The sequence below is a fragment of the Saccharomycodes ludwigii genome, chromosome IV, assembly GCF_020623625.1.
Source record: "Saccharomycodes ludwigii strain NBRC 1722 chromosome IV, whole genome shotgun sequence".
In the NCBI taxonomy this organism is placed as follows: domain Eukaryota; kingdom Fungi; phylum Ascomycota; class Saccharomycetes; order Saccharomycodales; family Saccharomycodaceae; genus Saccharomycodes; species Saccharomycodes ludwigii.
In genome coordinates, this window is record NC_060203.1 from 1,402,581 (window position 1) to 1,425,545 (window position 22,965).

The 22,965-nt window shown below is 29.7% G+C and overlaps 7 protein-coding genes and 1 non-coding gene across 8 annotated transcripts; 2 read left to right on the forward strand and 6 right to left on the reverse strand.

Annotated features, from left to right (window-relative positions):
* Window positions 1-1,661: 1,661 nt before the first annotated feature.
* On the forward strand, window positions 1,662-3,347 carry SCDLUD_003684 (uncharacterized protein; the record flags this gene model as incomplete). Its single annotated transcript, XM_046076685.1, has 1 exon — window positions 1,662-3,347. The coding sequence occupies one exon, from the start codon at window positions 1,662-1,664 to the stop codon at window positions 3,345-3,347; it is 1,686 nt and encodes a 561-aa protein (XP_045934618.1).
* A 736-nt stretch (window positions 3,348-4,083) lies between these two features.
* Window positions 4,084-5,628, reverse strand: MRX18 (17-beta-hydroxysteroid dehydrogenase-like protein; the record flags this gene model as incomplete). Its single annotated transcript, XM_046078221.1, has 1 exon — window positions 4,084-5,628. One exon carries the CDS (start codon window positions 5,626-5,628, stop codon window positions 4,084-4,086), a length of 1,545 nt encoding a protein of 514 aa, XP_045934619.1.
* A 676-nt stretch (window positions 5,629-6,304) lies between these two features.
* On the reverse strand, window positions 6,305-7,858 carry SCDLUD_003686 (MATE family efflux transporter; the record flags this gene model as incomplete). Its single annotated transcript, XM_046078222.1, has 1 exon — window positions 6,305-7,858. The coding sequence occupies one exon, from the start codon at window positions 7,856-7,858 to the stop codon at window positions 6,305-6,307; it is 1,554 nt and encodes a 517-aa protein (XP_045934620.1).
* Window positions 7,859-8,177: 319 nt separating this feature from the next.
* On the reverse strand, window positions 8,178-10,586 carry LYS14 (Lys14p; the record flags this gene model as incomplete). Its single annotated transcript, XM_046078223.1, has 1 exon — window positions 8,178-10,586. The coding sequence occupies one exon, from the start codon at window positions 10,584-10,586 to the stop codon at window positions 8,178-8,180; it is 2,409 nt and encodes an 802-aa protein (XP_045934621.1).
* Window positions 10,587-11,204: 618 nt separating this feature from the next.
* On the reverse strand, window positions 11,205-13,766 carry PRP6 (U4/U6-U5 snRNP complex subunit PRP6; the record flags this gene model as incomplete). Its single annotated transcript, XM_046078224.1, has 1 exon — window positions 11,205-13,766. The coding sequence occupies one exon, from the start codon at window positions 13,764-13,766 to the stop codon at window positions 11,205-11,207; it is 2,562 nt and encodes an 853-aa protein (XP_045934622.1).
* A 1,252-nt stretch (window positions 13,767-15,018) lies between these two features.
* Window positions 15,019-16,002, reverse strand: YRO2 (Yro2p; the record flags this gene model as incomplete). Its single annotated transcript, XM_046078225.1, has 1 exon — window positions 15,019-16,002. One exon carries the CDS (start codon window positions 16,000-16,002, stop codon window positions 15,019-15,021), a length of 984 nt encoding a protein of 327 aa, XP_045934623.1.
* Window positions 16,003-20,399: 4,397 nt separating this feature from the next.
* On the forward strand, window positions 20,400-21,878 carry SCDLUD_003690 (histidine phosphatase family protein; the record flags this gene model as incomplete). Its single annotated transcript, XM_046078226.1, has 1 exon — window positions 20,400-21,878. One exon carries the CDS (start codon window positions 20,400-20,402, stop codon window positions 21,876-21,878), a length of 1,479 nt encoding a protein of 492 aa, XP_045934624.1.
* Window positions 21,879-22,462: 584 nt separating this feature from the next.
* SCDLUD_003691 lies at window positions 22,463-22,536 on the reverse strand. The gene has a single exon. It is a non-coding gene; the product is annotated as a tRNA-Ile (tRNA).
* Between the last annotated feature and the right edge of the window lie 429 nt (window positions 22,537-22,965).

Genomic DNA, 22,965 nt, shown 5'->3' on the forward strand with positions numbered 1-22,965 from the left:
AATCAGTATATATCTTTCTTAATAAACACAAAAAATATAATTGCAGATGTAACTTCTAAACTTTGGATACTAATGGTCCCATAATTATTAATAAAAACCGACATTGGTGGTACGTATGAGCATAAACTGATTAAAATCAAAAGCTAACTTACTAATAACTAAGTACAAACTAAAATAAACTATTCATAATTGTTTTTTTCTTTGGATCTTTATGGTCTCTAATTTAACATCGGTACGGTCCAAGTTTTAGTTTTTTTTTGTTTTTTTTATTTGTCGTGCTAGAAAACAGGTTTATTAGAAATAGTATAAACTTGCTCATATGTTATTACAAGAGTATCACTATAAAAAGTTGACCCTTTTCCATTGCATTGAAGAGGGTAAAGATGAATTCTAAAAGCTAGCCTCGTTCTTAGGGGAGAGGTAATAAGGGTTTGTATAATCCAGTATGTACACTTGTTTAAACATTGACATACTGAGTCGACTACCTTGGTTTTTGTATGAAAATAAAATAAAAAAAAAAAAAAAAAAAAAAAAAAAAAGTCTTAGTTCTTATATGTCGTTAAACATTGATGCATATTAAATAGTACATGGTACATAAAAATATGGTGATATATGTTTTAAGATTCATAATTGCAACAAGAATTTTTTTTTTTTTCATTACAAAAAAAATAAAAGAAAATAACATTTATCAGCGTAAAAATCCATAAGCTTTTGGAGATGTTTAATATTATAACAATAGCTTACTTTTGTTTATGTTGAACTTTATAGGTCATTAAATGTATTATTACACGAATATGAAAATTGCTGTAATAAATCTTGGTATTACTATCAATATTATTATTTTACCACGCAAAAAAAAGAAAAAGAAAAAGAAAAAGAAAAAAAGGTACGATAAAAATTATTTAACGATGTTCGGATAGCAATTTACAAGAAGAAAAAATAAAAACAATATGATAAAACTGCAAAAAAAAAAAAGAAAAGACGAGAGTTTTGACTAAATAACTCAACGTTTAGTATATACTTTAACGTTGTCATGTAAGTTAATTAGGAAAGGGGCAGAAACAGGAATGCAAAAAAATAAACAAACTAATTAAATAGTATAATGAAATTAGCTTAACTTTCCTTTTTTTTTCTTTCCATTATTGTTCTAGATCCAATTTGAAAAATGAAATAAAATAAAAGATTTTATCCCACTATTTTGCTATTATCACGCCTATCAGTTTATTTTTCATCCCTCTCGAAATAATATTACATAGCCAATTAGAATCCACTAATATTTCTTGTATTCTACGCTTAATTCTGACCAGTGGGTATGGCGGGAGCATAAACTTTTTGGATGTGTGCCTAAATGAACAACTTGTTAAACTGATTAATAGCATATACAATAACGCTTACATAAAAATAAACCTAAAAAAATGAAAAATGAAAAATTAAAAAGGAAAAAATTAAAAATTAAAAAATTAAAAATTAAAAATTAAAAATTAAAAATTAAAAATTAAAAAAATTAAACGGTTAGTATATTAAAAATAAAATAAAAAATTATGAACTTAGATTATAAAAAGGATACCATCTTTAATTATAAATTACCAAAATAATACATTCTCTCTAAGTATGGAGTGAGGAAAAAAAAATAAAATTTACAAGCCTAAATTTATACAAGGATGTTCTATAGCAGAGACATATCGTTAATTAATAGTAATGGTGATATTAATTGCAATAATAACGAATTTTATAATTATATTACCCCAACAAATAGCAATCCAATTGTAATGGAGAGTGCTTATACTAATATTGTTAGCCAAATGGGAAATGGTACTTATAGTAGCAACTCTACGTATTCAAATAATACCTCTTTTAATGAATTAAACAGTAGAGAAACTACCAATACTAATATCTCTGGTACAGATTACCCGACAATAGATACTAACATAGATTACAATAATAATAACAGCGCTAATGGTAATAGAGCAACCACGAATCGTACAAACCAATCGTTTAATCTATATGATTTGATGTTTTCGTCAGTAGAAAATATTCCCAGTAATAATAATAATAATAATAATAATAATAATGAAAATATTTTCCCATATATCAATAAACAACAACAGTATTTAAAAACCAAAGTACCTCAACTTTCATCAAAACAACTGTTTTGTCAAAAGCAATCCTCAGCATTACAGCAACAACAAACCAGCACCTATAACAAAAATATCAGTAAAAATCTTGTACCGGAGTTTCGTGAAATATCACTCTTCGAAACTAACAGCACTGACAATATACTATCAAAAAAAAAAAAAATAAAAGCGGAGGAAACAGCAAACAACAGAATGGTAAGTCACGTCCTACCATCCCCAGAGGAAGAGGGACAACACCAAGTTTATACTATCACTAATGATGCTAACCAGCGTTTTACAGGAGAGCCCAACTCTACTAAAAACATTAGTACCAATTGTAAAGCACATGCTTCCTTCAAAAAGAATGTTGTTGGTAACACCGACTTATTTATGTGTGATGTTTCTAGCGGAAATGTTATCCCTAACGTAATGCTTGAAAAACAACAATCATTAGAAGCTGAATCTTGGGTTTCTGAACTGCTAAAGGAAATTCCAGAAAGTATACCAGAAAATACGTTTAAAGAAAAAGTTGATAATTGTACAAAACCAAATGATTTATTTAATTTGGCTAAAATGTTTCAGACACCAATCTATGAAACAGAATACATCAGAAAGTTATTGAAAATTAATGAGTTGCTATATAACAATGAAGGTGTCTTCCAGTTCCCATTTTATAAATTTATAAGGTTTTGGTCTTTTGTAAGTGGTTGGGTAATTTATTTTAATCATTTTGATTACAAAAAAAAAAATAAAACTTATAGGGGCGTTTTCATTTGTAAATTTGACTCTAAGATGGCAAGAATATCAAACAAAAGAGCCAAATCACCAACATTAAGGTTCCACAAAAAAATAAGGACAGGTAGCTGTGAAAGAAAGCTAATCACAATAGTTGATTTTAACACCAAGATGGTCACCATAAAGACCTGCGGGTATCATTCACATAATCTCAGCTGTTTATATGAAATTTGCCCTTCACACTTTGTGAGGAATATCATTATTGAATATATTAAAATGGGAATTTTTGACACTAAAAAAATACAATTTGCATTAAAGTATCAATTAAGAGAATTAAAGCATGAGTTTGATTTAGGTTTGGAAGCAATTGATTATAAGTACGTTCGAAACTACTTGGACAAGTATAAAGATGATTCTAAACGGAATAAAGAAGAAGTTAGTAATACGGGTATCTTCAATGTTGATTGTACGTCCAGTAATAGAAGCAATAGTTGTTAAAAAAATTTAGGTATAAAGGAAAGGAAGAAAAGGGAATTAAAATGGATGGGTTGAACAATAACTATTTATCTTAAATATATGGTATTACCTTTATATTTTTTTTTAAGTTTTATTCTTTTTCTTTTCATATATATTTTTTTTTTTTTTTTTTTTATTTTATTTTACTTTCTTTGTCTTCTTATGTGTTGAAAAACCGTTTTTTTTTTTTTGTTTGTTTGTTGTTTTAATGCCATTTGTAAGGGGTAATATAATTAAAATAATATGCTATGATTATAATGCATATTGTTTTTCTAATTAATATAATTATCATTATTATTATTATTATTATTTATTCATTTATTTATTTTGTGATGAAATCATCATTTTGCAACAGGAAAAAAAAAAAAATTTAAAAAAAGAACAATATGTACATTCTGTTGATGATTTCATCAATTAAATTTATATATGTGTTTGTGTAAATAAACAAAGAGCTCGTTGTGCATATGTTTCTGCGGTCGGGAAAGGTTTGGAAGTTGGCTCGGAAGGAAAGAAACGGATCAAAAAAGGATTTAATACAAACAATTTCTTGCTGGAAAAACAATACTCGGTGATTGTCAATGAATTTTAACAATTGTTTGAAATGCTTATATATTTTATAAACGTGGGCATCACATATAGATAGATATAAATAGAGATATAGAAACTAAAATAAAATCAAGTAAAAAAAAAAAAAAAACGGATGTATTCTATTCCTTAATCAATAACGGTTGAATTCATTTAACCCACGTTCATAACCTTGATCCCACTCCCACATATATTCACTGTCATTTTTCGTTCTTAAGTAGTTTTGTCTTCTAAAATTTTTCCAAAACTTAACCCTACCAATTCTGGAATTATTGAACTTGGCGAAATCAGAAATATCAGCACATGCCTGCTTCAAGCCATCCTCAAATCTCCAATGTTCAAATTTGGAATCATTACCACCACAATTATTTTTCCAATAATTGACATGCTCAGCAACAATCTGACCAATTCTATTTTCATCAATATTAAATTCTTCACAACCCGTTTTTGCCCCTGGAATACATCCCTTTTCGATCATGGGAACAAAGCCCCATTCTCCACCGTCCCCAAGTTCAAATTTGAACGTCCAAAAAAACCACCCAAAATGAGCTCTTTCGTTAAATATTTCAACTTGTTTATTTCCAAATTGTTTAACTAGTTCCTCCCTATCAGCACCGCTAACAGATGTTTTTCCCCAACTTGCCCCATCTAAAACACAACTAAATTCACCAACTACAAAATCAGCAGTGTCTGGTAAATTAAATGTCTGTGGTAATTCACCAATAATTTGTGTAACCGTTTTATTCTTATCACTATCGGAAAAACAACGATAGCAATGCGAATCGATTACAATTTCAGTGGCTAATCCCATCTTATTTACCCAATCGCTCCATTGTTCCGGCCACCATCCGTCACTAATAATAACGGGCCACGAACAATCCAAACCACGCACAGTCTTCAAACAATCCAAGTAGTAATCCATTTCTTTATTTTCAAGGTTGCTGTTTTTATCGGCAAAAGAAGCTTCATTGACTACTTGTAATCCAATAATGTTTTCAAAATTTTGTAAATCATTAACTAAAAAGGGGATAATCTCCTTAATAATAAAGCTGCTATACGCTTCCTGTTCGAAAAATTTCGGTGGATTAACGATTTCCCCATTATGGCTCTGGCCATTAACACTACCTGGTAGGCCATGTAAATCTATTAGCACACCTATGTTATATTTTTCGCACTTTTCAATTAATTTTCTTAAATAATCGTATGGTTTAGCCATTTGATAAACTTTGATCACTTGTTTAAATAAGAGGCTGTCCGAAATACTGCTTTCTGCCAAAATATCTCCATTTTTGACATGCCAATATCCAATTGGTACTCTAATACTATTCACACCTGCTTGTTTACTCAGCCATTCCCATTGTCCATCATCATCAATAAAAACCTTATAATGATCAGTTAGCTTAGTAGCAATGTCTTCAATATTAGAACATGATTTCATACAGTCCAATTCACAATCGCTCGGACAATTAGGTGGGTACAAAGAATGATAAATCCACTTTTCCAAAACAAACATAGATCCAAAATTAACACCCCTATTAAATCTAGTTTGGTATATTAATGATTTAGGAATTGTATTAGAGGTATTATTGTCATCCAAATTAGGAATGAATATTAAGTCACTGTTGTCATTACCAGATGATTGATTATTAATGAGATTCTTCAACTTTTTTAAAAGCATTACGATGGATTTTTAAATATTTTATCTTGTATTGTTTTTTGTTTTTTTCTCTCCTATCTTAGCTCTTGTTGCTGAGTAAAGACTTGTTGAATATAATTTATAAAGAGCTCCTTATTTTGTTTAGCTTTATTCATCAGTGTGGTGCCAAAGTGAATATTAAAGAAGCAAGCATTATCATCATGTATTATAGTATACGTAAAACAGAAAAAAAAAAAGAGAAATTTTCTACTCTTTATACTCTATTGGCGTTTGTAGCTTCCTCCCGCCCCCTCCCTTTTTTTTTTCTCTCTCTCTATTTCTTTCTTTCTTTAAGGGAGAAAAAAAAGAAGAAAAAAAAAAAAAAAATTTTTTTTCCACAAAAGATCATCACTTTATACGTACTATATACTTAAACTAGTATCGGTATAATAATAATCTATGTTTAAATAAACAAAGATGATAGTTCCGAAATTTTACGGACATCAGAAAACAAAATCTATATTTGTTGGCTTAAACTATCTTGCCCAACTACGTAATTCCCGTCACGTGTAGATCAAGATCATAGATTCATTTTGAAAGTCACAATTATAATTTAAGATAATGAATTATTATTAATAAAACATGTGTAATTTTTAAAATGCAATTATTTATGGGCACAATGATAATAATAATAGTAATAAACAAATATTTATTTGCATCATACAAGATCTCTGATAACATTAGCGTGGCCAGAAGAGTGTAGTTTTTGCGACTTTTCAATAATTCCAACCCAATTACATTTAATGACAAAATATAACTCTGCTAATGCCAAAGACATGATACCAACACCCAGCCCGATCCAAAATCCAAGAACTTTTAAATTTGTTTTAAACCCTAAAAATATACCTAATGGCAACCCGATGACGTAATAACAAAATATATTCAAATATCCTCCAATCTTCTGTCTTCCCTGAGCTCTTAAACAACCTGCACTTAGCACATTAAAAATATCATACAATTGGTTAATGCCAATTAATACTAAAAGTTTAGAACAATCTTCAATAACCTGTGGATCACTGGTGAAAAGCTTACTTAAATGGTTCCTACCTAAAATGAAAATACTAAAATTAATCAAGCATAATCCAGGGCCAATTTTAAGGAGTGTGACTTTTGAAGCAATTTTACAACTATCTAAATCCTCCCTGCCAATATGGAAAGCTATTCTATTGCTTGCAGCAACACTAAAAGAAAATGGAATTTGAAACAATAAGGCTTGTAATGAGGCAGCAATCGATTGAGCTGCCAAAATTGTAGTACCAAATTTAGATGCCAATACAGTCAAAATTTCAAACGCAAAAAACTCAGCCTCTAACATTATAATGCCAGGCACAGCTAATGAGATCAGCGTCGACCAATCTCCTTGTAAAATTGAATTCCAATTAAGTTGTGATTTTAAAGTCCAACACTCGGTTTGAGAAATTTTAATAAAAATTAAAATTCCCATTAATGAATAAGTTAAAACGACTGCAATTGGAGCTCCGATGAACCCCATCTTTGTAACAAGTATAAAGTTTAATGCAATGTCAAATGGTACTGCGGCAAACAATATTTTTTGTCCAGCAACAAAATCATGCTGGCTTTGTAGGAATTTTTTACCACATTCAAAAATAATATAACCGGGAACACTTAAAATCATAATCCTTAGGTATAATGAGGCAAACTCAATAACTTTCAAGTCATCAATAATTAACTTAAGAAATGAACTACTAAACCACCATAACGTTATAATGGGTAAACCAGCCATGAGTGAAATCAAACAACACTTCAAAAAATAGATTAAAACTAATTTTTTTTTCCCTAGTCCATAAGCTTGTGGGCATAAAGTGTCTAAACATGTCGCTAGGCCAATAAATATGCAAACACTAACTTGAAAGGTCACATTGGCTATGGAAACAGCACCTAACTCAACAGTCCCAATTCTCCCAACAGTAATCATTGTTATTGTCGTAATAAAAAATTGTAACAAAAATGTAATCGACAATGGTATTGAAGTCCTAATTATTTCTACTAATTCAGTAAAAGCCGTGTTTTTGCTATCGGTTATAGATCCACAATCATATTCATTAATAGTATCGTCATCGCTAGTTGTTCCACGACTAGCATTGCTGGTGTTATTATGAACAGCATTATTTGGGCTGGCAGTAATGGTATTTGCAGCAATTTGCTTGATGGACCCATAATTATCCTGACGATAAGTATTTTCGTATAACATTGCAGACTCCTAATTACTATTATTGTCAGTTTGTTTTTATTTATTTATTTATTTATTATTATTATTATTATTATTATAAGAAGGGGAAGTAATAGTAATTTTTTTTTTTTATTTTTTTTTTCAAAATAGATTTATTCTCTATATATACATATATATAAATTTTATTTTATTACTCGGAAAATTAAAAATGTTTTCAAACTGATAAGCATTTTTATTTATTTTTTTTTTTTTTTTTTTTTTTTCCCGCGCAAGATATAATTTACATACAATGAAAAAGTCAAGTTTTATACTTGACTTGATTTTTTACGATGCCTTACAATCACCATGTTAAAACATCTTGATCTTCCAAGTTATATTTGCTGGATTCATTTTTCCCGTACCAAACTTTTTCCAACCTATTCAAATTATGTTTTGTCAATCTCTGAAATTTTTTACCATTCAACTCATAATATTGTTTGATTATATCTCTTGTTTTTTCGTCCACAGCATTTAGCCCGGCAACCAATATAGCAAAATTGGAATAACATGTTCTTGAATTTTGTGGTGGTGCATCACTATCCAAAAATTTAAAAAATCCGGTAATTTTTCTCACAACTTCTTGAATAATGATAGATTCTTTTGGAATGCCCAGTAGTTTCAACAGTACAATAAGTAGAAAGGACAAGACTTGAGTTTGATGAGATATGTCGTACCAACTAATAGCTATTTCTTCTCCTGATTTCAACTTCACTAAGTCGATTGCATTGTCTTGGATCCCGCTATTTTTTGGATGAGATGGATTATCGTCTGGAATTATTCCTGATTTATCTATAAACTCGTATTCCAACTGTTTATCTATTTCAACCAATATTTTTTGTATTTTAAAGTATGAAAATTTAGATACCAGTGAAGATGACCCATTTTTAGCTGGTGACCATAACAAATAATCCAAATCTTTGGTGAATATCCCATTTTCTGAAAAATGGTTCTTTTCTGAATGCCTAATAATATTTAAAGCTTTAATTACTTCCTTAATAACCAAATCAAAATCTTCTTTATGTCCCCTGATTAAATTAAATTCGTTCAACGGAGTGATTACATTCAAAAACTTTAAGGAATCTAAATATTGGTAATTATAAGGATCGAAAATTACATCTAGATCAAGTTCGTCCACCAAGGCACCGCCTAAAACGGTACTTATACTGGCAAATGTTTCCATCACCTTAAACCAGCATTTGGCTAAATTCAAAACTTTGGACGAGCACTTGGTGTTTATCTTCTTGAATAGTTCTGTGACGCCTTGCAAATGCGATCTCCATTGACTATTCATTGTATAGATGCAATCCCATGCCAGCATAATTACTGTTAAGATAATTGGCTCTAATTTATTGACAACATTGCTTTCATTTTTGAACTGCTCACTCAATAAATTCAAGCAATGTGTTAAATATGCACAATAAGACTTTTCGTCCTCAATATCCTGTGTTTTTTTGAATGTTATTGAGGCGCCGACTGCCAAAATGGCAGACAGTAAATATGATTCATTTTTGGCAAACGATAGAACTGTGTCTCGCAATGGGTTGGACTGGTCCTGGAAAAACGGTGCAATTGAATCCATGCAGTCATAATAAAATACTTTTAAATATTTATCGTGTGTAGCTCCTAGTTTAAATGATTCCAATTTAGTGTTAAAAGTTATAGGATTATCTACTAGAAACGAAATTGGTATTACGGGATGGGAGGGGTTTGCGCCCTTGGATATAGTATTCAAATTTGCATTAATAAAGTTATTATTTGGGCTTGTGACTGAAGAAAGAGAGGAGGAATTCATAGTCACAGTGTCTCCACCCATCAGATCAAAAACTGGTACATCAAAATTTTCCAAACTCATCATAGGATCATCTATCGTGGAATCATTTAATTTCATGTTAACTATATCATTCAAATTTTGCAACAATAAATTTACATCATAGGAATCCAAATCATGGGTAGTAATTACGTCCGGTAAGTTTTGTTGGTCTTTAATGACAGGTTGCTGCTCCAATGCATGTTTTTTTACCGTTTTGTCCTTTGTTTTTTTGGCATCTTTGTTAATGTCAGCGGAGGATTGCTTCTGTTTTCTTTTTTTGTTTTTGGGATTAAGTATATAAATGCATTCTCTTTTCATTCTCGAGCATTGCCAGCAACTTGGCTTGCTTTCATCACATTTCATTCTCCTCTTTTTACATTGAGTGCATCCGTTTCTGGAGTACTTTCTTTTGGATTGAGGTTTTGATGAGCTGTTCGTTTCTACAGTTGCTGATTTCGATACAGGGTTAGTGGCTATAGACTGGCCAATACTTGATTTTTTAGCCATGCTTATTATGGGGGGCAATAATATACTAGCCGGTCTTTCAAACGACAATTTGCCATTGTTAAAAAAAGATGTATTTCTCATGCTTGTGTTGGTGGAAATTTCGGTAACTTCTGAATTTGGAGTTATTTTGTTTACGGGCTGATCTCTTGGCGATAGCATGTTGTCTAGTGGTGATAATAAACTTATAGGTGAGGAATTACTAAAAATTGGATCTGGGTTATGGTTATTTTTATTAATATTGCTATTTGCCAGTAAGAATTTTTGACGTTGTGTTTGTAGCTCTTGATGATAATGTGATAGTTGACAATAATTATTTAATTCTGGAATCCCATTCAACGAAGATGGAGTGGGTTTATTATTAGGGTTGTTGTTGTTATCATTACTATCAGACATATCGTTTGTGAATTAGTTAATATATAATATATTTAAACTGATGGAAAATTAAAAGTACGTGTATATTATGTATAAAAGGAAATAGAAATGATTAATAATATGAGAATTTTTTTATTATTGTTTGTAATAGAAAATATTTTTAACCAAATAATACGACAGCGATATTCTTATTACGTATTGTACATATATTTTCTTTTTTCCTTTTTTTTTTTTTTTTTTCCTTTTTTATCGTGAATTATATTGTTCTTCTATGACTCTTTGGTGTAATCTTTGAGTCTCATACTATTCTAAGAGCTTTTACTATTATAATAATTATTATAATAATAATACTGATAATCTTTTTATTATTATTAATTTTCTTTTTTTTTTTCCTTCTTTTTAGAAAAATTTTAATTGCTGAGGGAAAAAAAAAAAAAAACAAGGAAAAGTAATTCAAAAAATTCCGATGGAAAAGTTTTTAAAGTAACGTTAAAAAAGAAAAAAGAAAAAAGAAAAAAGAAAAAAAAAAAAGAAAAAAAAAAAAAAAACTCGAAAAGCTTAAAAGTATTTATCTGTCGTATTTAAATTATAACTGCTCATTATTATCAAAGTAAAGATAAATTATTGACTATAATTTTTTTAAGCCAAACTGACTAGCTTTTCACTTGGTAAGCTGTACAAAAATTTATAGCGTCGACTGTTCCACATTTCACCACTATCGGGTTCTATCTCATTAACTTTTTCTTTAATCCATTCAGTATTCTTCCTACCCAACTTGACACTACATTTATATAGCCATATCCAAGAATCACCTAATTTCTTATTGGCTTTACAACTTTGATCAGCCCACTTATAAGCCTTTTCAAATTGTTGCTCATTCCAAAAATTAATGGCAACTTCTAATAAAATCAAGGCATTTGTATTTGTAACTTTGAGTGCTTGTTGAAATAAATTTCTTTTTTCATTTTTCTTTTTTGTAGTTCTCAATAATTGGCACCATATCTCAGGCATGTGTGAATAACTTTTCAACGCAGTATTAAGCAATATTCTGTATTCACTCAGATTACCATTTTCAAATTCTCTTTTCGCTTTTTCCAACATGAGCAATCCACTATTTTTAGTATTTTTCAAAATGCCCTTATCATATAATAACCTTGCTTTATTTATATTTGCTTCATGTTTCGCTGACAAAATCCATAGACTTATTGAATGTGAAAAATTGCTTGAGACTGCATTGATATAACATTGTTTGGCTTTGTCTATTTCGGACATAAATTCGTATATTGTACCCATTTTTATAACAAATTCTTCTTCATCTGGGTGTTTCTCCATTGCTAATTGGCATATTATCAAAGCTTTTTCATAATTATTGAGATATATTAAAAAGTCTATATATTTTAGGAAAATTGTAGCCGTTGTTTCGGCTGCTATCATTTGTTCAAAGATCCTTTTGCATTCAGAATATTTCTTTAAGCTTATTAAAATACCAATTTTCATTATCTGAAGCTCATTTCTTAATGTATATTCTGAAGTGTTGAGTAATTTTTTATCGATAATCCTTAATGTTTCATCTTGTTTGTTATACTTTGTTAATATCTTCAACGATTTCTTTGAGATATCATCGTCCATGTCATTAATTGTGAGCTCACAAAACTGGAAAAAGTAGGCAAGTTTACTGGTGTTATCATTCCCAGATTCACAGAAAACAATATATGCATCCCATATAACTGGATCATTCAAATGTTCTTGTTTCAATAATAGGTACTGAAAGGCAAAATTTTTCAATTCGACCGAGTTAATCTTTGGCAATAACTCTTTAAGAAAATTGTTGGGAATAAAACATTCTATTATACATTGGGCTGTTATTGGATATTTTTCTAAGTCACACTTTTCAGCCTGTTTTAACCAACTTTCACAATAACCCACATCATTATTATGAGGAGTTTTAAACCTTTTTAAAATTTGTATTATTTTACACTTGACACTTTCCTCTTTTTTTTCCAAAGGCTTTTCCGCCCTTTCCTCCAACTGGCAACCCAGCGCCCACATCTCTTTGGAAGAAGGAAGCTCTTTAACAGCGTTGGCCAAAGTTTTTCTTTGTTGTGGACCAAAGTCTTGTAATTTAATATATCCCGTCCATAAATCAACACTTTTCGGGACAAATTCAATGGCTTTAGCCAAAACTTTTATAGCTTCTTCTTTAGATTCCTCATATTTTACAGCTTGTTTCCACAATTCCTCTGAATATGGATTAATTTGTAGAGCCTTGTGAATAATCTGTGTTATTGTGTTTTGATTTTTATTACCAGCATTTTGTTCCAATTCGATGGCTTTTATCCAAAGCTTCTCACTTTTAGCTCCATTAAATTTCAAAGCCTGGGCTACGAGTGTTTTACATTTTAATAATAATGGAGCATCATCAATTCTATTTAATCTAATGTTCTCCAACCAAATATCTTCATCATATACAACTTCGTTGCACCCTTGGTGAATGATTTTTTTAGCCATCTTAAAGTTTAAACATTTTTCCTCTAGCCTGGCCAACGCAATCCAACCGTTTGGATTCTTGGGATCCGATCTGATATAGGATTGTAAAACTTTCCTAGATTTTTCTACATCATAGGTATCTATTCTATTTGAATTGGTGTTTAAATTTTTTAATAACTCTTGATAATCATTGTTTTCAAGAATGGTGCCAAACTTTGAATCTATGTGTTGCTCCAATAACTTTTCCCTGTCGTTAGCCAATTGTTCTAAATTTGTTGTTGAGAGAATTGACGGATTATACATTGCAATGTTTCGCTGTTGTTGATTTTCCAATTTTAATCTTTTATTTCTTCTGGTCATATCCGTTGCCTCAGGTAAATTGAGCCATTCATCCTTTGAAACGGCAGTCAATTGCTGTTTTAAATCAATAAATTTAGTAGTAGTGCTTTTAATGTTTGGTTGATTCCGATTCTTTCTCTGTTTATTCCTTGTAGATAATTCATCGTCTATATTGGAAAAAATCTTTTCTGCCTCATAAACATCTTCAGTTATATTGTCCGTGCTAAGGGATTTATTTTCCAGATATCTATTAGGTGTCTGTGACAATGCAGAGGAACCTAAATCTGATCTTGTAGTAAAACCTGTAGCACCTCTTCCAATGCCTGCTATGTACCCTGGTGGAGGGTCCTGGTCTAAAAATTTTGGTCTTTCCATCAATGGGCTATGTAATTATGTATATATTTTTGCTTTTAAAAAAAAAAAAGAAAAAAAATAACTTTATTTATTCATAAATCAAATTGGTTATTAAATAAAAATGGTAGGGTAGAAGATAGATATATAGATAATTTTTATCTTATTTACGTACTTGATATAGATACTAACGGTTAGTATAGAAATAAATTCTTAAAAATATCGCTTAATACGGAAACGTGGTTTATAATTGGAGATATTACAGTCCGAACATATCAAATATACGAAAAGGAAAAGGAAAAGGAAAAGGAAAAGCAACAATCGTTTCTTTTTCACGACTTGACAATTTTAAGATAAAAGATAGCTAACATTAATGGAAATAAACTCAACACTTTCATACACAAACACGAAAACTAACAACCAGAAAACTAAAATTAAATTAAAATTAATATTAAATTAAATTATATAAAATTATTAAATTATTAAAATGGGATTAGGGATTAAATATTATAAGGGGGAAAAAAAAAAAAATATTAAAAAATTAAAAATTAAAAATGTCAAAAACATGATTTTCTTGGGACAAAAAATAATTCATTAATTAAACGCGGATTTTGTTGTAATAAAACAAAAATATAACATATAAATCAACAAAGATCTATCTTCCTTTTGGGATGGGAAAAAAAAAAATTAATTATAGTAATGAGAAAAAAAATTATTAGATGGGAATAAATTATGAGAAAAAAAAAAATTAATGTTGGGAATGAAATGAATGACATATGAAACAAAAAATATATTAAAATAACTCCTTTCAAGTCTTTGATTTTCCTTTGGGATATTAAAAAACCAAAAACTTAAAATTATTATTCTAATGTGCGGAGGTGAGTTGGGATATTAAACAAAACTTGGAATAAACTATTAAAAAAAAAATCAATTTGGGACCTAATATTATAACGAACGATTAAAATGGGGAGAAAAAAAAAGCATTAAATTAATCAGACAACAATTAATAATAAGTTATAATATTAAATGATAATAAAGGACACATAGCTTAATATGTACCTTATAGCAACAACAGAAAAAAAAAAACCTTAGTATTGTAAAATAAAAAACACCTAATGACGTAAACCACTAAATGTAACAGAAAAATAAAAAAAAAATAAAAAGAAAAAAATTTTTGGCAATCTGGTGTTAAACTGCTGTCCTAATTAAATAAATAATTAAACACATTGTAGCAACTTCGATAATACACTAAATTATGTTTTCTCTTTCAAATCATTTATTTCTTGCTCTTCTTACCCTTGCTTTTCTTAGATTTCGTAGACTTAGCAGACTTGGCAGACTTAGCAGATTTGGCAGATTTAGCAGACTTAGCAGACTTAGCAGAAGCAATAGAAGACATCGATCTAGAGGCTGGCAAAGCAGCTGGAGCAACAGCTGGAGCCTTAGTCAATTGTAATCTGTCCAAGGAAAAGTTAGCAGCAGCAACAACAGCAACACCAGCTGGCAAGAAACTTAACCAGATCAAATCCAAAATACCATACCAGATACCAGTAGCATCTGGAGAAATAGCATTACCACCTTCACTGACACCAAAACAAACTGGGTAAATAAACCAAATGGACATGATGATACCCATGGAAACTTCGAAAAAGGTAAAAACATCCTTACCCAATTTTATAGCCAAGTTTCTAGAAGTGGTCATCAAGGAAGTACAAGCAATATAGGAAGCAGCCATACCGAAACCCATGTAACCCCACTTGTAAGTAGAGTGAACAACAGAACCAATCAACATACAAATGACATAAACTTCAGTCATAGCAACATTGAAAATGGTTTGTGGCCATGGGGTAGTAGAAATCAAACCCATTTGGATAATAGGCCATGGCATAGCACAAAACCAACCAATGTAACGAGCGTAAAAGATTTGTCTAGTACCTGGAACAGTCTTTTGGTCAGCAGTTCTAAAATGGTTGTACTTGGCTTTCACTGGAGCCCAACCCAAATCAGAAGCTAAAGTGAAATAGTTGATAATCATAAACAAATTTGGAGCAATAGCAGTGTAGTAGAAAACTCTTTCGTTAACTGGCTTACGGAACATCAAAACAATTAATAAACCGGTAATAACTATGAAGACACACATAGCTGAGAAGAACCAATCGGAACCTCTTGAGTTAATGTGGAAATCAGTACCAGTTGGTTTGTTAATGTTAACGGCCTGATTACCAGCTCTTTTGGCTAAATCAATAACAGATGAAGACATTGTATGTTGTTTGTATTTTTTTTAGATGAAATTTTTTCTTTCTATTATCAAATTAATTACTACGTGTAAAAAACAAAAAATATATAAATATATTATATTCTTTTCCTATAATTAATTTTCACTGAAGAGCTTGTTGGATGGAAATAAAACCAAAATAATAACAAAATTAATTCAAATAAAAACCTCTTGATGATTTTAGATTTTTATATTAAAATATGATAGAGTTAAATAAAAAAAGATGTCTATAAAGAAACAGTATAGAAGAAATTAGATTACAGAAGGAAAATATGAAGAAGAAATGAAAATTGAATCTCAAAAAAGAAAAAAAAAGTTGTTTTTTTTTATACTAAAAGATTTTTCCCATGATCTGACAATTAACTTATTTGAGTTTCTCATTTATATAATTTTTGTTAATTTACATTCCAATAGAAATTAAATTTTGAATTTTTTTAAGAAAAAAAAAAAAAAAAGCTCAATTTTCTAATCAAGAATAGAGTTATTTTTGTTCGATAGTCTTTGTTTTGTTTTCTTACTAATATTAAAAAAGGGAATAACTTTTTTTTTTTTATTTATGTTTTCCTCTTTCTCGGTAGACTAATTTAATCTTTCTCCCTGTGCCTTTTTTTTCTGCAAATATTATTAGTAGATTTATTTATTTTATTTATTTTATTTATTTATTTATTTATTTATTTAGTTGGCCAGTAATAGAATAATTTCACTAACTTGCTCAATAACTCTATCTTATTACTGGTTATTATAATATAGTCTATAAACGTTATGCATGGTTTTATGTGTGTTTTTACAACTACAAATCAAATAAATATATATCTAGTTAGCTTTCTTTACTAGCTAAAAGGGGAAACAAAACAAAAATAAAAAGATATTCCACTATTTTCTATTGGGCAAATCTCCTTCAAAGTTTCCTTGGTACGAGATAACTCACGCTTTTAATAATAATAATAATAATAATAAATAAATCTTATATCTCATCATCCCGTTTATATTTTTGTTGACACTTCCTCTATTAACAAATACATCATACCTATTGTTTTTACTACGCTCATTTCTAATCCAAATGAGTAATAAAAAGTAAATAAAGTTCCCGTAATTATTCTCCGTTGTACTTTTGTTTACTTGTTTTTTTTTTTATATTTATTTATTTAATAAAAAAAAAACATCTCATCTCAATTAATAAATACAAAAGAAAATACGCTTATTCGTACAAATTATCAATTTTTTTTTTTTTTTTTTTTACCCGTCTTCAACAAATTCTGTTGATCAAAGGAGAAAAAAAAAAGCGAGATTTATTTTAATAACAAAGAATAAAATAGGGATGATGACAATCGTTGTTATTGGTAAACGATGCTCCTATTTGTTGTACAAACCTTGACAGAAAAAAAAATATTTAAAAAAGAACCCTCTGCGTGTTTCTCTTTTTACTCTACAGTTGTTTCTAAATAAATATATTTTAGCTTTTTCTAATTCATATGATCTTTATATATATGTATACGTACGTAATCAACTTCACTATCATTATCCCTTTTTTATTGTTAATATATCCTAATATTAAACGCAGTACTCAGATTCCCTCTCCCCCCTATTTACTCGGTTGTTTGTTTATTCATGTACTTTTTTTTTTTACTTCACCCGTGCGTTGTAATACAGTAAATGAGGATGATACTACCATATATCCCTTTTTATCCGTATTTGAATATAATTGGTAAATAGTAAATAAACTTTGTTTGTCTAATAAATTAATGAATAGGGGGGGAGTAAGGACGAATAAATTTGTTTAAAATTAAAAATGTTGCCGTTTTTGGTAATAGTGTGTATATTGTTTTAGCAATAAGAATTAAAAAAAAAAAAAAAATAACGCAATAATAAAAAAAAAAAAATTAATTTATAGTACCCCGTGTACGGAGTTTTCAAAATATTTTTTTTTTTCTCTTCTTCATTTCCACTCGTTTTTTATCCAATTAATAACAAATAAGCAATTCTACTCTTATATATAAACCGAATAATTATAACAGCGTACAATTGCCGCAGACCTGTTAATCCTTGAAGATATGTGTGCAAACCATTAAAAAAAAAAGTTTAGAACTGCGCTTATACTGTTACTTCTTACTTGGAATATAACACAGCAACGCTGTTTTTCTTATGTATGTGTTAAATAAAGTCCTTTGTTTGTATAGTGCTTGACTATTGCTGAACAGGACTGGTGGCATTCACGGTCAAATATATTCACTTTTAGAAGAAGCTCAGTACCAAAAAAAAAAAAAAAAGAAAAAAAAAAATTTGGACATAAATATCATCCCGTACGAACTGTTTCTATGCCAAGCAAGCAATCCCAGTTAATATAATAACACATACTTATCTGCCGGCATTTCTATAATTAATATTATTCGTTATCCGAGAAGAGAAGGGAAATACAAATACATGGCTTAGTAACTGCATCCATGTGTATTACCGGCTCATCGTTGAGATGGATTCCGTTGTTAGCTAAGCTTACAGTTCCAATGCTCAATACTTGAAGGATAATATTATTTTTGCCTATATCACTAGTTGCAAAGATGAAAGTTGACACCACTCATGAAAGGAGTCACCACAATTTCATTATTTTTTATGCCTTGGAATGCAGATGACTATCGAGTGATAATGAATACAATGGTGTTTTCGATCAATTGTCTATATTTTATCCCTATATATATATATATATATATATCTTTACTCAATTCGTTCATTTTAATTAGAATTGTTTCTTATGGTTTGCTGCTGTTGTATCTTTTTTTAGCCGCTTGGCATAGTGTATAGTAAAAATGAAAATTAATAGCTTTTCTTTATTCTTGTTACAGTATCCAGTATATTACCTTCGAGGGTTCAAAAACTTGAAGAATAAATTATAAAGTTTTAATTTTCTGCGATTGATTTGAAGTTTTGAATATTTTTTTTCTTTATTGTATGAGGGAGAGAGGGAAAATATTAAATAAATTAGCAGTACTATTTATTTTTAAATATTTGTAACTTGTGTTACGCATATTAATTACTTGATTAAATATTGAGATAATATTAATCTAACAAGATTACATTTGGAACAGAGCTTAATTGATACCTGAGCCATATTACAATGGCAATTTATACAGTCTATTAAACAGTAGCCCAAGCATAAAGATGTGGCAAGCTATAAGAAAGTAGATGTTCATTAAAACGCTTTTTTTTTTTCTTTTTTTTTTTTCCAATCGGACCTGCAAAACCCCTCAAGCTGGCTCGCAAATCGCAGAATTATTCTCATTAGCGCTTTATAATATATTAATGACATAGATAAAAGTATATGAACATAAAACAGAATGAGTAAAAACATTCAAGGAATTAATTTACGCGTTAATAAATACTTTAAATATCAATTCCCAGCTTTAATTAAACAGCATATGGGTTAGTACACCCACATATACTAAATTGTTGAGGAAATTTAATGTTAAAACTTTTGTATTATTAATTCGTTTATGCTCAAGCCTTATTTTTTTTTTTCTAAATGGCAAATTCCAATACATTGGGAAATAGAGTTTATAGGTTATTCAAAACATGAAAACGAGAAGAGGGGAAGAGTAAAAGAAATTGCATTATTCATAAAAAAATAAATGAACAAAGGTTTCTTCTTTTTTTTTTTTTTTGGAATGTTCGAATAGATATTGAGAGGTGATCAACTGATGCAAATTATTAATTTATAAAAAAATTATTTGTTGAATGGGGTTAGTATTGATATTGGTAATAACGTTCTGGTCATTTCACTCTCAATTTATTCTTGTACAGATATATATACTCATTTCATCGAACAATATAGGATAAATGTATGACCTCTTTCAAAAGGAAGAAGGAAAAAAAAAAATTCCTAATATATTCATTCGCGCCTGTCGCACGTGCCAGTACCACGTGCCTGAAATGATTAGAAAATTAAAGAAAGGAAAAAAAAAAAAAAAAAGTAGTTATGATATTATTATCAATCCTTCTTTTTTTGAACTTAAATAGCTAAAACGAACGTCTCGATTGCACCCAATATAGAAATATGTATGTATAGTTATATTCAGTTATATTAGTAAACGTGCTATAGCCTTTCATAAAAACCATTTGGCAGTCATTTGTGTCTGTCGCGTATGTAACAAAAATATTCACAATTATTCAGTATTCTTTTTTTTTTTAAGCTTGTGAAAAAAAAAAAAAAAAAAAAAAAAATATTTATATATATATATATATATATAATAAAAAAAAATAATATCAATTAATTTCAAACCTATTATTTTTCAATGAATGTTTCCTCTTACTTATCACATCTTCATATATGGTGTCTCATCGTGAACAGTAAACAAACAAAAACAAATCAACAACAGAAACCATAATACAAAATGATGTTAAAATTATTCGCTATTCTACCTTTTTTCATTGCTTATATCAACGCCTTGCCTTTAATCAACTCAAACAATGGTCCACAAAAGGCATACAACCAATTGATCGGTACTCAAGAAGAAATCTTCCAATACTTGGGTGGTCAAGCTCCATACTTGTCCTTTATTGACGATTACGGTATTTCTACCGACTTGCCTAGTGATCAATGTCAATTGGAACAAGTCCAATTGCTTGCAAGACACGGTGAAAGATTTCCATCTACTGGTGTTGGTGCTACTTTGTCTAAGTTGTATTACAAATTTTCCAACTACACTGCCTCCAATGAATTGACAGGTTCTTTAAGTTTTATGAACGACTATGACTTTTTCATTTATGACAATAGTCAGTTGGAAATGTTGACCAATGATACCAATTCCGCCACCACTGAAAATCCATACATTGGTTCAAGAGATGCCGAAAATTTGGGTGCTGAATTTAGAAACAAATATGGTTCCTTGATTAGCGATAACCAAACTTTCTTGCCAGTCTTCAGTTCTAGTAGTGACAGAGTCTACCAAACCGCTTTGCAATTTACTCAAGCCTTCTTAAGCGCTAACCACAGTACACCAAACTTACAAGGACATGTTTATATTTTAGCTGAAAATGCCTCTATGGGTGCTAACCAATTGACCCCAGTCCAAGCTTGTACCCCTTTCAATACAAGTGCCAATGCTGATTTGTTGGCCCAATATGATAGCCAATACTTACAAGATATTGCCGACAGATTGAATTCTGGAAACTCAGGTTTAGGTCTTACTTCACAAGATGCCCTCAACCTATTCACCTGGTGTGCTTACGAAATTAATGTCAATGGTTACAGTGACATGTGTAATGTTATGACTAAGGACGAATTTGTCCGTTACAGTTACTACCAAGATTTGGGAAATTACTACGAATGGGATGCTGGTTATTACTTAAATAAAGCTGTTGGCTCCGTTTTATTTAACAATTCTATCAACTTGTTGAAAACTCCACCAGAAACCGACAACAATGTCTGGGCTGGTTTTACCCATGATACTGATATCGAAAGTTTCTTGAGTGTTGCTGGTTTGTTCACTGAATCCAAAAACTTGAGTTTGACTAACGTTGAGTTCAAAGACCATAGTTACAAGAGAACTGCTATGACTCCAATGGGTGCTAGAATTATTTTGGAAAAATTCAGTTGTCCATCCACCTCCAATAACACTGACTATTCTAACAGTACTTCTACCACATCCTATGTTAGATACGTTGTTAATGATGCCGTTATTCCAATTGAAACCTGTTCTTATGGTCCAGGGTTTTCTTGTCCAATTGACGATTTTTACACTTATGCTGAACAACAATTGGGAGATGTTGATTATGTCTCTGAATGTGTTATTCCAGAGGGTGCACCAACTCAACCAACTTTCTTCTGGGATTACGCCACTAAGAACTATACTTCTTCATTGAACTTTTAGAGTTTAATGTAACAAAAAGTATATTAAAAAAAAAGTTTTGTTTTTATTTTTAAAATTTGAAAGACAACTGGTTTTTTGCCTTTCATTATGTTGATACTATTAATATGTACATGTGGGTCAAAAATAATTATTATCGACTATATATATATATATATATTTTTTTTTTTCATTGTGTTGTTTGTATGGACACAAAAAGTGTTGTAACTTTTTATGTAGACGTATAAATGAATAAAAATTGATACCTTTTAATTTCTCCGAGTTTGAATGTTTTTTTTGTTTTCAACTTTTAATCCGAGATGTCTAATATCGGAATGTCGTGTAGTTTGCGTTATGCAATAAATAATCATAAGAAAAGGGGGGTGGAACAACCAAAAAAAAAGAAATAAAGCTCGAAATAATTATTATTATTATTATTATTATCTGTTTATATTTAAATATGCTAAATTAGGATTCAGACAGTTTATACTATTTTTTCTAAAAGTTGTTTTTTGATATTTATAAGTAAACAATTCCAAACAAAAAAAAGAAAAAAAAAGAAATTATTTTTCACATTCAATAAGCTCAATTTGAGTAAAAAAACTAAGTGGTTCCTAGCAGGATCGAACTGCTGATCCCCGCGTTATTAGCACGGTGCCTTAACCAACTGGGCCAAGGAACCAAATTCCGTTTGAGTTTACATCTAACATCTGTGGAAATATTAATAAATGATTTATCTTCCTATAAAATCTGTTTTATATTAAGTGCTAATAAGACACCCAGTATGACAACCTAGTAAGCGTGGTAATAGCTGTAAATAGTTGGATACTACGTTATTATAAGTTATTCATGTTTGAATAAGGGTATATTTTAGGTGATTGATTGTTATATATAGAAGATATTTAATAAACAAAAACGATTAATTTGGAATAGGTTTAACCAAGTGGTATCTTTACTCCAATACTTTGCAACATAGTTTTACTCTTTTAATGGTTACCCAATTACGTGAAATATGTATATTTTATTGTGAAAACATATTCCTTATGTAATTTTTTTTTTTTTTTTTTTCAAAAATCCCAAGATACTTTTACTATTACAACTTGAATAAAAA